This window comes from Mus pahari, chromosome 10 (genome assembly GCF_900095145.1).
Source record: "Mus pahari chromosome 10, PAHARI_EIJ_v1.1, whole genome shotgun sequence".
NCBI classification, from domain to species: domain Eukaryota; kingdom Metazoa; phylum Chordata; class Mammalia; order Rodentia; family Muridae; genus Mus; species Mus pahari.
The window spans coordinates 57,632,064-57,646,653 of record NC_034599.1 but is presented as its reverse complement, the minus strand read 5'-3'; the positions used below and the strand labels follow the sequence as shown (position 1 = coordinate 57,646,653).

At 51.2% G+C, this 14,590-nt stretch overlaps 1 protein-coding gene across 1 annotated transcript in view; it reads right to left on the bottom strand.

Moving 5' to 3' along the window:
• The window catches only part of Itga11 (integrin subunit alpha 11), a 107,300-nt gene that overhangs the window by 49,963 nt on the left and 42,747 nt on the right, over nucleotides 1–14,590 (bottom strand). Inside the window, exons 3-5 of the mRNA XM_021206181.2 lie at nucleotides 5,990–6,090; nucleotides 2,786–2,877; nucleotides 1,892–2,006 (exon numbers count right to left, since the gene is read on the bottom strand). Of these exons, the coding sequence (XP_021061840.1) occupies nucleotides 1,892–2,006; nucleotides 2,786–2,877; nucleotides 5,990–6,090 (308 nt within the window). The remainder of the gene's footprint in view (nucleotides 1–1,891; nucleotides 2,007–2,785; nucleotides 2,878–5,989; nucleotides 6,091–14,590) is intronic.

Below are 14,590 nucleotides of genomic sequence, written 5' to 3'. Positions count from 1 at the left end.
TCTCTCTCTCTCTCTCTCTCTCTCTCTCTCTCTCTCTCTCTCTCTCCCTCCCTCTCTCTCTGGGGGCAGAGGTCAACCTGGGATGTTTCTCATTGAGACATGGGCTCACGGATCTGTTATCTTGCTTTCTCTTTTAATTTCATTGTTTTAAAAACGACAGCTTGTGGGGAGGGGGCTGGATATATGGCTCAGCGGTTAAGAGCACTTGTTGCTGTTGCAGAGGATCCTGGTTCGGTTCCCAGCACACACACACAGTGGTTTGTATCATCTGTAATTCCAAGTCCATGCCCTCTTTTAGCCTTTATGGGCACCAGGTATGCACATGGTACACACACCTGCTTGCAGGCAAAACATTCATACGCATAGAATAAAAATAAATAAATTTTGCTGGGTGTGGTGGTGCACACCTTTAATCCCAATATTCCGGAGGCAGAGGCAAGTGTATCTCTGTAGGTTTGAGATCAGACTGGTCTTCTAGTTTTAGGACAGCCAGGGAAAAACCAAACCAAATCCCAAACCAAAACAAACCATCCAAAAAACCCAACCCAAACCTACCAACCAACCAAAAACAAAAAACAAAACAAAACAAGACAAAAACCAAATAAACAAAAGAAAAAAATCACTTAGGCAATCAATAAATCTAGTAAATAAAAAATTTAAAAGATACCTTGGAAAGAACCAGTTTGTAGGTTGGTGGGCTTGTGTGTGTGTGTGTGTGTGTGTGTGTGTGTGTGTGTGTGTATACACATGCATGGGTGTATGTTGCCATCAGGTGTCTCCCTCAATTACTCTTCACTGTAGTTTTTGAGGCAAGGTCTCTTACTGAGCTTGGAGTTCTCGGATTTGACTGCCTGGTTAGCACGGAGCCTCCTATCTCTGCCTCCCCAGTGCCACCAAGCTCAGCTTTTGATGTGGGTGCTAGGGATGGAACTAGGCCTTCACGTTCGCACGACAAGCACTTTGCTGACTGAGTCATCTTCTCAGCCTTACTAGAAACCATGTAAAGGGTACCCTGCCATATGCATTCGCCAAGTTCTAAGGGAGTGATGCCTTTGTCCAGTATACAGAATCTCAGCCAGCTGGAGACAGCAATGTCAGGGCTGTGAGACCCTGTGATGCCCTGTGAGTGAGGCCCTGTGATGCTCCGTTCCCTGAGAAACTCCACATGCCTTGACCTTCCCTGTGTCATCGAACTGCCTCTGGGGATGCTGTATAAATGGATGTTTTGCCCTTTCTCTGCCCTGGCAGCCAGTGTTGAGGGGCGGCTGCCTGAGCCAGAGGTGCTAATCCCCTTGCTCTCCATAAACAGGCAACAGCTGCTTGTTGAGGGTGTTTAGCTCAGAGGAAATGGTGAGGCTCAGAGCCAAGAAGTCTGGGCTTCTAGCTCCCCAAGTTTGCTTGTGAGGGATGGGGAGGATGTGTCCACAAGGCTCTGGGCAAGCTGCCCAGGAGAGCTGACTTGGTGGAACCAGCACCCAGGCTATTCCTGTTCTCGCTGGCTCTCTACTCATGGGCTCTCCCACTGCAGGATGTCAAGGAACTGTAGGCTAAATTAATGATGCTTCAGCCTGGCCTGTTGTACATGGTGGCCTGGCAACCCCCCACCCCAACCCCCCAACATGCTCAAGATTCTACAGGAAACCTACACGGATACCAGGATAGCTTTCATAAGTTTAGCTAACTTGATACCAGCTGTCACACTGTGGGGGAGGACAACCTGGGATGAGGCCCTTATAGAGGACCAGCTAGAAGTGACTCATCTCAGATCATCCAGAGAGGTACAGCAGTCATAGACTACATGTTGCTCTGTAGGTACATGATAGCAGTGAGCAGAGCCCTCAGCCTCCTCCCTGGACTCCCTCAGTACAGCCGGTGACATTAAGGTACTCACTCTGAAGTGCCGGAGCTACCGTCTTAGAGAATCTGAAGTTGGAGTTGACTCGTGAGCACATGCCAGTGGTATAGTAGGAGCTTCCACACTCGTGCGACCAGAGAGGGCTGCAGGCCTGTGAAACAGCACAGCATAGAGCCCAGTCACAGGGCTTCAGACAGGGCGGGGCCTCACCCTCCAGGACCCAAGGCAGACTTCTTTATCTGAGTCTTGGCATTCCTAGTGTGTGAGGTCTGAGTCTCACTGAACTCTCTCTTGCTGCAGTGCCTTGGGCTTTGGGTATAGTGGGGAACAGTGGAACCTGGGTTCCTGTCTGTTCTCCAAGCTGTCATCTGGCACCCACCCCAGCTTTACATCTGCAGGAATGGACCTTCCATGACTCTCTAGGGTGCTTCTTGTCTGTAAAGAACCTAATTGGGCAAATTTCCAGGCTTTGGGACCCAATGACACTTTACTAGAAGAAGAAAAAAAGAATGTTTCTGCTCCGTGGAATTTGCTGCCAAAACCACTGGCTCAGGCCCTTGGCCAAGAGCCAAAGATGGGTTTCCCTGGGAGGCCAGGCCACTGAGAAGGGAGCCCAGCGCCCAACCCACTCCCAGGGACAGACACAAAAAGGCTCAACCCTTTTTACCTTTCTGGACTATCCACTGAAGCAAAGGGCCTGGCCAACAGGAAGGCTCACACCCATTAGGACCTGTCCCTGTTGGTCTGCAGGGATGGACCATGTGAAGGGTGGAAGGGGCAGTCATGCAGAGAATGCACAGAAGCGTGTTTGTGTGTGTGTGTGTGTGTGTGTGTGTGTGTGTGTGTGATGTGTGGCCGGGCTCCATGCCGTGTGCAGTGGGGCTGTGCAGGCAGCACGGCTGGGGACAGCAGTGGGGCTGGTGCCCTTACCAGGAAGCTGTTGTCCTTGGGGTTGGTGGCAAGGCTCAGGCCGAGGCGCATGTTGTCCTTCCTCTCAGACACGTTGGACAGAGTGACCCTGCCTGGAACAGAGGCAAGGTGCTTAGCCACACCCACTCTGGCTTGTCCTCTGCCTAGAGTGTGCTGCAGCGAGTCACTTGAGGGGAGCCCATACCCCCTCACATGCCTGAAGGGCAACACAGATCTTCTTTAGACGTGTCCCGATACCTCCCTCACAGCTTCCTCATGCCGAAGCCCACACAGTCCAAGGAACTTCACAGGGCCACACAACAAGGCCACAGCACAGCCTTTACTTCCTCGTCCAGGGCTCTGCCTTTTCTAGCCAGCTGACTACACCCTGGATATACCATGGCACCCACAGAGGTGGCTTTCTCTGTGCAAGGACCTACCCACCCAGGGTACCTACCTACCCCTCCCAGCAATGCTTACCATCTGAGGTTCAGTCATCCAATACCCCTTCTCTAAACACCTGCCCCTCTGCCACGTGCTGAGGATCCCTCCCAGGGAGCCACCCTATGCATTGGGTGTCCTCACAGCTGTGGTGGGAACAGGTGGTTCTGTGGCAGGCAGGTCAGAAACCATGGGACAATGACATAGGTCATCTTCTCAGGACACTGAAGGGATGGAAAAGAGCTTGGATTCCTCTGTGTGTCAAATTTCCATTCGAATCCATGCCCATCTGTCTGAGACTCTGATTCCCACGGATTGAGGAGGGCCCACTGAGCAGATTCTACATGCTCTCTCCCATGTCATCTCTGTTTGTCATTCACCTACTCCTTAGCCCATCTGCCACCAGAGACCCATTCCACGCAGATAGGAGACCCCAAAAAGGGGATAATCTATGGCAGATTCCCCAGCAGCAAAGGATAAATGTATGTGCATGTACATGTGTGTGTGTGTGTATTTGTATGTGCATGTGTGTATATGTGCATGTGTACTTGTGTTTATGTGCATGTGTATAATTGCGTATGTGTGAGTGTGTGTACATGTGCATGTATGTACATGTGAATGTGTGTAGGTGAATTACACAAGCATTAGGAAGCAAGGAGTGGAGAGGCTGGAATGTGTCAGTCCTAAGCTATTGTGTGTCCCTTGCAGTGGGCTTTGGGATTCTACAACCCAAGAGAATCTACACTGTGCTGTGCTGGGCACTGCGGTTTGAAGAGTGGCCTTGCTTCCAGAGGACTGGTTCACAAGGCTGGGAGCAGGCCAGGACCGTGACACAAGTGACCGTGACAGCTGTGCTGCCAGGACAGACTAGCGTGAGGGTGGGGGCAGGGCAGCTGTTAGGTCCTTTCTTCTCTCCCACTTTTCTCAGGTGGTGTGTTGTTGTTGTTGTTGTTTGTTTGTTTGTTGTTTTTGGATAGGGTCTGATGTTGCTCAGGCTGGTGTAGAAATTGTGTAGCCAAGTTTGGCCTTGCACTCTGTTCCTTCTACCTCCATCTCACTAGGATTACAGATGCACCCCCTCAGTTCTTAGATGCTAGAGATGAAAGCCGGCTTTTGCACACTAGGCAAGCAAATGGAGTCACACTCTCAGCCAGCTACTTGGTAACCTATAAGGGTGAAGAACAGATCTAGAATAGGTCCTGGGGGGGGGGTCAAGTCAAAATCTGAGGCTCACAGACAGAGAAGCTTCTCAAGGACACACGGCTGGCTGCACAGCTGGAGGGGGGGCTCTCCTGGGTCTGTTTTGGTCGCTTGTGCCTAAGGGAGGGGGTGACGGGGGACTTAGGTCACCAGCCAGACTCCTCCCCACTGTGTTCCCAGCAGTGCTGGGGTTTGGATTCTTCACCCATGTGGTTCGTGGGAGCCTCTGGCATCACGCGACAGATATTGGTGACCCTGGGAATCCAACGTCTTTGGGATTTCTCTTGGACAATGGCCTTTCCCTCCATCTGTTTCTCTCTAGAACTACAGCCTGTTACGGGCTGGCTGCCCTCCTCCTTGGATCCTCAGGTGAGTTTCTAGGGCAGGGGACCTTGCTGGAGGAGGACAAAAAGGCCGGGGAAGGACACTCTTCCAGAAAAGGTCCGAGAATTTTGGTTTTGTGGCCCATGTAAGATTTTTCTCCCTTTTGTGGCCAAAGACACACACCACAGTCTCTCTGCCCTTTAGGAAAAGATAGAAGCATTAAGTAGAGTGGAGCTGTGTGTGTGTGTGTGTGTGTGTGTGTGTGTGTGTGTGTGTGTGTGTGTCCAGCATCTCCCTTGGTCTCTGCTCTAGCACAGGCTGATGAGTACTTCCATGAGGAAAATGAGGAAAAGCCTTCATGTGGGCACAGCACCGCACAGCGGCTGTAGGGCGGGTATGCCAGGTGGCTTGAGATCTTAGCACACTGCTCACTAGCTGGGTGATCCTGGGCTTCCTTCTGCTGTCACTTCCTCATCCGTTGGATGGTCCAGTCTCACTCTTGTGTGGTGGGAACTGGATGGGCAGGGATGCCTAGAAGGGTGTGGTCATGCCTAGCCCCGTGGATTCTGCTGACCATATACACGGGTCTGGCTGCCGACGCTCCTGTTTCAAGATCAGAAACAAGAATACACTTGTTCCAAGGAGACAGAAAAGCCCTGATGGACAGCATGGAGCACTGGAAGCTTGGCACTGAATTAGGGTTAACTTCTGAGAAGCAACAAGCTGTGTGACTGAAAGACAGATGCCTCATCTCTCAGGCTTCAGGTCCTCCTCACCCCCACCCCACCCTTTTCATCTCTGTCTCCCTCTTTCTTTATGTATGTGTGCGTGGAGGTGTCAGAGGACAACCTTGGGTGTCTTCCCATTGCCTATCTTTCTCTTGGTGGCCTGGACATTGTCATGTTTGCTAGGCTGGCAAGCCAGTGAGTCCCGGTGATATGCCCATCTCAGCCTCCCAATCGTCAGGATCATAAGGATGTACTCCCATGTCTGGATTTTGTTTTTTCAGATGTGGATTTTAGAGTTTGAACTTGGGTCCTCGAGCTTGCAAGGCAAGTACCAGCTTCCTTGCTTGCAGTGTGAGCATGGTGATGCATCTCGCTGGACAGCAGGGAAGAGGCAGGTGATGGCAAATGCAGACACTCATCAGAGTCTGCTCTGTATATAACATGGGATGAGATGACCCACATGACTGTGAGCATGGGAGGGTGCCAGACCCTGCTCTGTACCTGAGTTAAGAAGAGGCCAGTGCCTGCTTACCCAGGTTGAGCTTGGTGCAGTTGCCCTGGGTTACCGGACACTTGTATACGTCTCCTGTCTTCTGATGGCCATTGGTTTCCATTGGGGCACCCACAACCAACCTGTGAAGAGAAAGAAGAGGAGCCAAGTGGTTGGGATTCCTATCCATGGAGGCTGGCCTTGTGGTGGTAGGGGAGGCGGAGAGGAAGATGGAACGGGGTGGAGGACTTTCCTGCTGAGGGAAGCTGGGCTTGCGGTAGCATGTGTGTGTGTGTGTGTGTGTGTGTGTGTGTGTGCGTGTGTGTGTGTGAACTTTGTGCTAGGCCTGAGTATGTAGAGCTGAAGACCATCAGTATCACTGCCATGGGAGAGGTGGTGCACGGGAGAAGCAGAGAGAGGTGTGGTGGGAGAGGTGGTGCATGGGAGAAGCAGAGGGAGGCGTGGAGGTTGCAGGGCAGAGGAGCCGCAAGAGCCTCATTTCACCTCATGGGGAAGGCCTTTGGCTGGCTCAGGGTAGATGAGGTGTTGTTCAGGGGTCACTAAGTCTGGTTCAGGTGGACACAGCAGCTAGGGAAGGAGCCAGTGAATCTGCCTGCCTGTGCCTATGTCTCCCGTCCTATGGAGGAAGGCCCTTTGCAGATGGAAATAAAGCAAGGCTCCAGTTTGACATAATCTTGAATGAGTCTGGTGGCCCTATGACCAGGGAAGGTGCTTTAGGAGGGATGTGCAGAGGAGAGACACGAGGAGAAGAGGAGACTAGGCCATCAAAGATACCCTTGCCACAAACTGGGGAACACGGGTGCCCCTGGCATCTAGAAGAGTCAATAAAGATTCTGCCCCAGAGCCAGAAGGGAGGCATACTGAAGGCTGCTTTAGTTGGCCTCTGCATCTGTGGGAGACCTGTTCCTGCCATTTAAGCCACCTTGTTTATGACATAAGTCCTTGTGACCATCATCCCCTGCCCTCAACTTCAACAAAGGAAGAGCACACCTTGCTCACAAACACACATTTCCAGGGAAATGAGCCACACACCGTGCAGAGAGGGAAAGCCTGGGTTGTTGGGGACACAACCATGCGAGCTGTTAGAACAGCGCCCCCTGTGGCTGGTGGGGACACATCCATGCGAGTTGTTAGAACAGCACCCCCTGTGGCTGGTGAGTTCCACACTGACATGCTGCTCTGAGGGTGTTTAGATGTGCACCCCTGGCATTTATGCCTCATGCCAACCTCCAGGTGGCAGTATTATCCCAGGAGGCCACAGGAACCTGCGACCTGAGGCGACACCTAGGTGGTCAACTGCTCATCTGTCAGTGTGTGGCATTCTGGTACAACTGGAGACCCCTGGGCCTTGGGCACCTGTACCACTCTCTGCTCAAAGGTTTACAGCTAAAAGTGAGCTAAGAATGATGCCCTCTAAGCTGGGGAGATAGCTGAGCAAGCGTGAGGACCTGGGTTCAAGTCTCAGCACCTACATAAAAAAAAAGTCAGAAATGGCAGTATATACTTGTAATCCTAGCACTGGGGAAGTGGGGTGGAGAGGAGTGGATCTCTGAGGCTCAGTGGCCAGGCAATCTAGCCTAGTTGGCAAGTTCAAAGCCCGTGAGAGACTGCCTTCAAAACACAATGTAGATAGTTACCTAGGAAAAGCACCAGGGGTGATCTCTGGACTCTCCACATGTGTACAAGTGCTCAAGTACCCATCCATAGGCGTGGACACACACACACACACACATGATACACACACACACACACACACACTCAGTACCTTCTTGGAGGAAGTGAGTTCTCATGGGAGTGGACACAGACACAAACAGACACACACACACACACACACACACACACACACACACACTCAATACCTTCCTAGAGGCAGTGTGTTGTCATGGGAGTGGTCACAGACACAGACACACACACACTCACATACACACACACACACTCAGTACCTTCTTGGAGGAAGTGAGTTGTCATGGGAGTGGACACAGACACAAACAGACACACACACACACACACACACACACACACACACACACTCAATACCTTCCTACAGGCAGTGTGTTGTCATGGGATGGGTACCCCAGCTCACCATAGTGAAGCTGACTGACAGACCCCGAGAGCTGTAGAATACCCAGGAATGGGATATAGGAATCAAGGGCTCTCCTGACCCAGCTCTTACGGAGCTGCCCACCACAATGCTTCTGCTCGGGACAGCAGCGTTTCCTCGTGGTTGGGTGTTCCACCTCTGGGCTGTCAGGAAAAGTTGCCAGGCTGAATTGGGACTTGACCAGGCAGCAGCAGCGTTGTTAGAAAGGAAACGTGTGAAATAAGAGTCGAGATTTCTCCCCAGGGAGCCAGATAATGGCAGACTCTAAATATAGCCCGTTATTAGGTGTACTGTGTCTGACTGGCAGGGGTTAATTGGGCCTATAAACTCTGTTTGTCTAGACAACTTTTGGCTACTTAATTCTGGGACAGATTGGGTGGGCAATACTGCCCCATTCTTTCAGAGAGAGGGAGGAGGGAGGAGGGAGGAGGGAGGTCTTTTTAGGTGGAATGCTGCGATTTCATGGAGGACCCGCCATAGCATGTTCCAGACCAGGACAGACACTGCTGTCTTCTGGAACAGCCATGTCCATGTGTCTTCTAGAACTCACTCCCAGCATGCCCTGGGCGGGCTCCCCACTGCACCTCTCACTTCCGAGTGGAACACTGAGGTCCAGGGTCACTTGGAGAGTCCTGATAGTGGGAAAACTTAGTTGAGAAACCCAGACCTTGCTGCGTGGTCTGGAGAAATGTAACCAACTAAACCTTAGTTTTCCTGCCTACAAAATGGGGCTAAGTACTGGCTCATTGCCAACCTCTCAGCATCTCACCAATGCTAAGACACACTAAGACATAGAAGGGGCACTGTACGTGGGTAAGCTATGCCTAACGACTGGTGGCCACTAGCAGCTAGACATGTGTCCTGGCAGTGGTGAAGATGGGGCAACATGACAGAAAATTCACTAAGTCCTCATGGCCAAATCTGCAGCAAGACTGGGTTTGTGCTTCTCAAAGAACAAGAGTGTCCCTATGTCCCATCTCCATTCTCCCCAGACCTCATTTCTCTGGGGGTTCTGGGCACATTCTGGGGATCAGGGCAGGGGTCACTGTCCTCACGGTACAGATGCAGAAATGAGACACTCTGAGAGGGGAGCTGACTGGGCACTGGGTTTGTGGCAAGGTTGGGACTAGAGGGCTCTTGGGACAGCTTCCTCTGTGCTTCCTCAAATGTCTTGCCAAAGAGGGAGACTGGGCATGACGTGTGCCTGGCGGGCTTGAGGTTTGGAGGGAATGATTCAGGCTTTGAGGGGCTAACTGCTGAAGCTCGAGAAAAGGGCCACGTCACCGCCAAGAGCAGCCAAATTGCTCCTGGGGTCTGGCAGCCCCACCACCCACTGTGGCCTCAGCTTTATATGGCCATCTGCAACCTCGGAGCCCGAGGGGCTGTTTGTACTAGATACTCAATATCGTCTGGTATGGGCATCAGACAGCTCGGGAAACCAGAAGGTTGCGGCAAACATGGGCCTTCCATGGCTGACGGCTGTGCGTCACCAGCTGTGGGCTCCCAACATTCTTCCTAGGGAGGTGATGGGGTGCTTTGGCTGAAGGGGGGTGGCAGCCAACATTGTAGCTGTGGACCTTCCTCTGTGGCCACCCTATAAGGAGGGCTGTGCCAAGGGAGACGCTATGGAGAAGTCCATCTGTGGAGAGTTAGGGCTCACAGCAGGGCATAGGTTAGGGGTGGCGTGTGTGTGTGTGTGTGTGTGTGTGTGTGTGTGTGTGTGCCTGTGTGGGTGTGTCTGTTTATCTATGTGTGTGTCTGTCTATGTGTGTGTGTCTATGTCTCTGTGTGTGTCTATGTGTGTGCCTGTGTGTGTGTGTGCGTCTGTGTGTGTGTGTCTGTTTATCTATGTGTGTGTCTGTCTGTCTATGTGTGTCTGTCTATGTGTGTGTTTATGTCTCTGTGTGTGTCTATGTCTCTGTGTGTGTACATGCCACGGTGCATGTGTGGAAGTCAGAGGACAGCCTGGAGGAGTTGCTTTTCTCCTTTTATCATGTGGGTCTCAGGGATCGACCTCAGATGGTCAGGTTTTGTGGCAAACTCTTTTACCTACTGAGCCATCTCGCCTGTCCTCTTCTGTGCAACTGAACTCCTGGAACTGTCCCCCAGCCAGTCTCAGGAGAACAGAAACTCTTTTGTTTTATATATGTCCTCCTTACAACAGCTCCTTGAAAGGGAACCCCAAATTCCAATGTTTCTGCGTATCTGGTAATGGGTGTTGAGACTACAAAAGATGGAAAAACTTCCCTGACAGTCTGGGAAGAGGCATCCAGAAGCCAGAGCAAAGACAGACTGTGTGCCAGGTAGGACAGGAGGCAAAGCTCTGTTAGGGCCCAGTGTCCTGCCTCTGGGCTTCTACCCTCTGTGCCAAGTCGAAGAGGGTAGAAAGCTGGCAGGCAGGGTCATGCTCTAAATCCAGCCACATTTTTTATTGCCTGTGTCTGCCAAGGCAGGTGTGAGCAGCTCAGCTCCCACACAGATGGTGGAAGCCAGAGCCCGTGAGCCGTGGTGGCTCTTGGATGTCTAGGAAAGGAGAAAAGACATTCCGAGAGAGGGACCAGCCTCTGCTGTAGGCTCTGTTCCTTTCCTGGCTATTGGTAGCAACTCTCTGTAATGTTTCCCCTCTGTACCCCAGGAACCTCAATAATCAGTGGTGACCCAGTCGATTTTAACGAGTCACGCGTACATGATGGATGGACACATGGTTTTGGTTACAAAGTCAGTTTGTCTGCATTGGAAGCCTGTCTAGGGGCTGCTTCAGAGCCAGAACTCCAGGTTCAGTGCTCCCTGCCCACTACAAAGACTTCAGACGCTCACAGTGTGGACTGGGCTGGCCTTCAGAAAGCCAAATGGACTCATCTCTCCAAGGTGATCTGTGTTCTATCCTCTCTGCATCCATCCCTCCATCATTTGGTTCTTTCTCTACTGCCTCAGACCCCCAAACCACCCCTGGCCATCTGTCTCCCCTTTCTATCTTGCCTTCACTTTTCCTTCTGACATCAGATAGAGGCATGGTATGTGTGGGAGCTCACCAATCTAGAGAATGAAAGGGAGTCCTCCTTCAGCGACTCTCTCTCTCTCTCTCTCTCTCTCTCTCTCTCTCTCTCTCTCTCTTTCTCCTTTCATGGAAAATGTAATCTTCTCCAGTCAGTGTGAGCCTAGTGGCTAATGTGTTCAAGATGGAGTGGGGGAAGTGCTGAGCGCAGCAGAGAGAGAGAGCCTGAGGCATGGGGGCTCAGGGCTGCAGGGCTGTGTGTGTGTGTGTGTGTGTGTGTGTATGCATGTGCGTGTGTGTGTGTGTTCAGGGAGAGCCTACCCTAGGCTGCCAGAACTGGGGAGAGCATCAGGGGTTTGTGCCCACCTTGGCCCAGACACCTGGCAAAGACTGGTCTCCTAGCATCTGAAAAAAATGAATGAGGCCACTCTTTGCCAACGCTTCCCTTACTCTCCCCAACTCCATAAAACTCTCCTGAGAGATCAGAATCCTCTGTGTGGGTCTTAAGCAAACACATTGACTTTAACAATTAATGTTATGTGTCAGTGTGATTGGCACAGGTTGCTCAGATATTTGGTCAAATACGATCCAGGTGTTCCTGTGAGGGTGTTCTTGTACCCGATCAGCAATGAAATCAGTCAACGAGTGGGGACAAACTGTTCAACAGTGTGGGTGGACCTTGTTCAATCTGGTGATGGCCTGATGGGTGTGAAGATTGGCCCCAGCTCACAGAATCTTCCTGCTAGACTACCTTTGAACTTGGGCACCAGATTCCCCATCCTCAGATGTGAGCAGGAATACCAGCTTTCTTTGGCTCTCACGTTTGCCAGCCTCTAGATTGAAACTCGGACATTTGTTCTGCTGGTCTCTAGTTTGCTCACTCTCCTCAAAGGTCTTAGAAATGGCTAGCCTCCATGATCACTCAATCCCCCTAACCCCCCCAGAAGATGGCTCAGTGGGTAAGGGTGCCTCTGTCCAAACTTGGCATTCTTAGTTCCATTCCAGGACCCACAATGGTGAATGAAGGGAGAGAACCCATTCTGGCAGGTTGTCCTCTGACCCCCCCACACACTAAATAAAATTGTAATAGGAATAGCAGAGTGTCTAGGATGTTCTGAGGACTCTACAAACCTTGTGTTCTGTGACTAGCCGTTCGTGCCCTCAGTCTCTAGCAGCTCTGACTAGTCTCTCATTGACGCACCAATCACAGGCACCTTCAAGAGGCCTCTGGTTTGAAAGAAGGGATGGGCCAGCCAGCAGGCAGTGACCTCTCAGTCGGTTGTGATCGTCAAACTGGGCCCCAGTCCCACAGCAGAATGAGTCCCCTCAGGGGACCTGTGGGCATGAACTTGTCTTGGGTCCAAGCCCAGACAATCATGGAGTCAGGTACTGGACATGGGGCCCAGTCCCTGCTTCCCAAACTTTCTGCGGATGTTAATATGACCTTGAATCTGAGGATTGTGGGATCCTCAGATTCAATGGGATAGCAGAGTCTATGGCTTCTCTGGGTGCTAAGATCTGAGTCCCTGCTCCCTTTCTCCCTCTGCCCTGGCCTCTGAGGGTCACTAATGTGGCATAGCTGCTGGCCTCCTTCCCTCTTGCTCATCATTTAGGGTCTTCGTCAAGGTCATCTTCCCTGCCACCTGTTTCAACCAGCCTCCACTGTCTCCTCCTCCTCCTCCTCCTCCTCCTCCTCTCTTTGCTCTTTGTACTAACTGGCTCTCATCTTTCCTTTTGGAAGTGAGTCATTATATAGGCCAGGCTGGCCTAGAACTCACCATCCTCCGGTCTTAGCTTGAATCACAGGTATGTGCTGTATTCTTTATCTGCTTCTTCTGCTGTCTTTATCACCCCATAGATGGTGCCCTTAATTGTCCAACAGCCTTGACAGATAGTTTGCAAGTGGAGGCCAGAGGATGACTTGTGGGAATCAGCTCCCTCCTCTACCATGTGGCTGCCAGGGATGGGACTCAGGCTGTAAGGCATGGGGCCACTGAGTCATCTCAATCCTGCACCCACATACTCCTTAACTCACTGAAACAGGACTCATTTTCTAAAAGTATGATTTTAATTCTGTTTACATTACAAAGGGAGTTCAAGTTTATTGAGCAGAGTCCATACCTCGGATTTGGGGTTGGGTCAGGAGGGGAGTAAGAACGTAGAGACTCTGGCTTCCTTTTGAATGGAGACTTTCTAGAAGGCTGTACCTGTAGAGACTGTCCAAGCAGATGTCAAGAGGATGGGAAAACAGGGATCACTTCACATATGTGAATGCTTTACAGATGGACACCTTTCCGAATCACTTTATATTAATGATACCCTTGGATTCCCAGTGCTACCCAATGGTACCATGGACCCTGAATCTGGGGCATGTTCTTTCCTGTGAAGTGAGGAGTCCTAGAGTTAAGGGAACAGTGCCCACAGAGTCCGAGCCTCCTGGTAATATTCTCTGATAGCCTGGGGCTCCTCTCTCTCCCTCTCCCTCTCCCTCCCCTTCTCCTTCCCCTTCCCCTCCCTCTTTCCCTTTCCCTCTCCCCCTTCCACTCTCTCTGTGTAGTGGCTATTCCTGGTTGTCTACTTGACTATATTTGGAATGAACTACAATCCAGAATTGGAAGGCTCACCAGTGAACCTAATCTGGAGGCTGGGAGATAGAAATTTCTGATCTAGATCTTGGGGCACAGTGGCTATGGATTCCAGAATATTAAGACAGAGAGATCTCCAAGTTCAAGGGATTAAAGGTGTGGTAGCACACACCTTTAACCTGGGCTACACCTTCTGCTGGAGCTGATCTGAATCTTGGTATGGAGATCTTGAGGCATAGTGGCTACAGGGAGATCTCTGAGTTCAAGGTCATCTGGGATTCAATGTGTGGTGACACACACCTTTAATCTGGGCTACACCTTCTGCTGGAGACCATATAAGGACATTGGAAGAAGGGAGTCTAGCTCTCGCTCTTCTGCCTGCTTGCCCTGTGGGACTAAGCAACTGCTAGACCCTTGGACTTCCATTCACAGCTACTACTGAACCATTGTTGGGAATTGGACTGCAGACTGTAAGTCATCAATAAATTCCTTTACTATATAAAGACTATCCATAAGTTCTGTGACTCTAGAGAACCCTGACTAATACACTGTGTGTATGTGGTCCCATGTGTATTTGCGCATGCGCACACCACACACACACACACACACACACACACACACACACACACGCACACACACGTAGGCACACACAGAAGCCAGAGGTCAACTTCCAGTTGCCATCCACTTTATTTTCTCAGGCAGGGTCCCTCACTGGGACCTGGGGCTTGCTAGTTAGGCTAGTCTGGTTAGCCAGGGAGCCCTGGCATGCATCTGTCTCTGCCTCCCCAAACACTGAAATTGCAAACATGCATCACAGTGCCCCAGATCTAAGGGCCCTCGTGCCTGCATAGCAAGCACTTTACCAACCGACCTTTCTCCTTCTCCCCCTCCCTCCCCGAATCTTTCAGATAAGGTACCACATCACTGAAGATGGTAGCTAA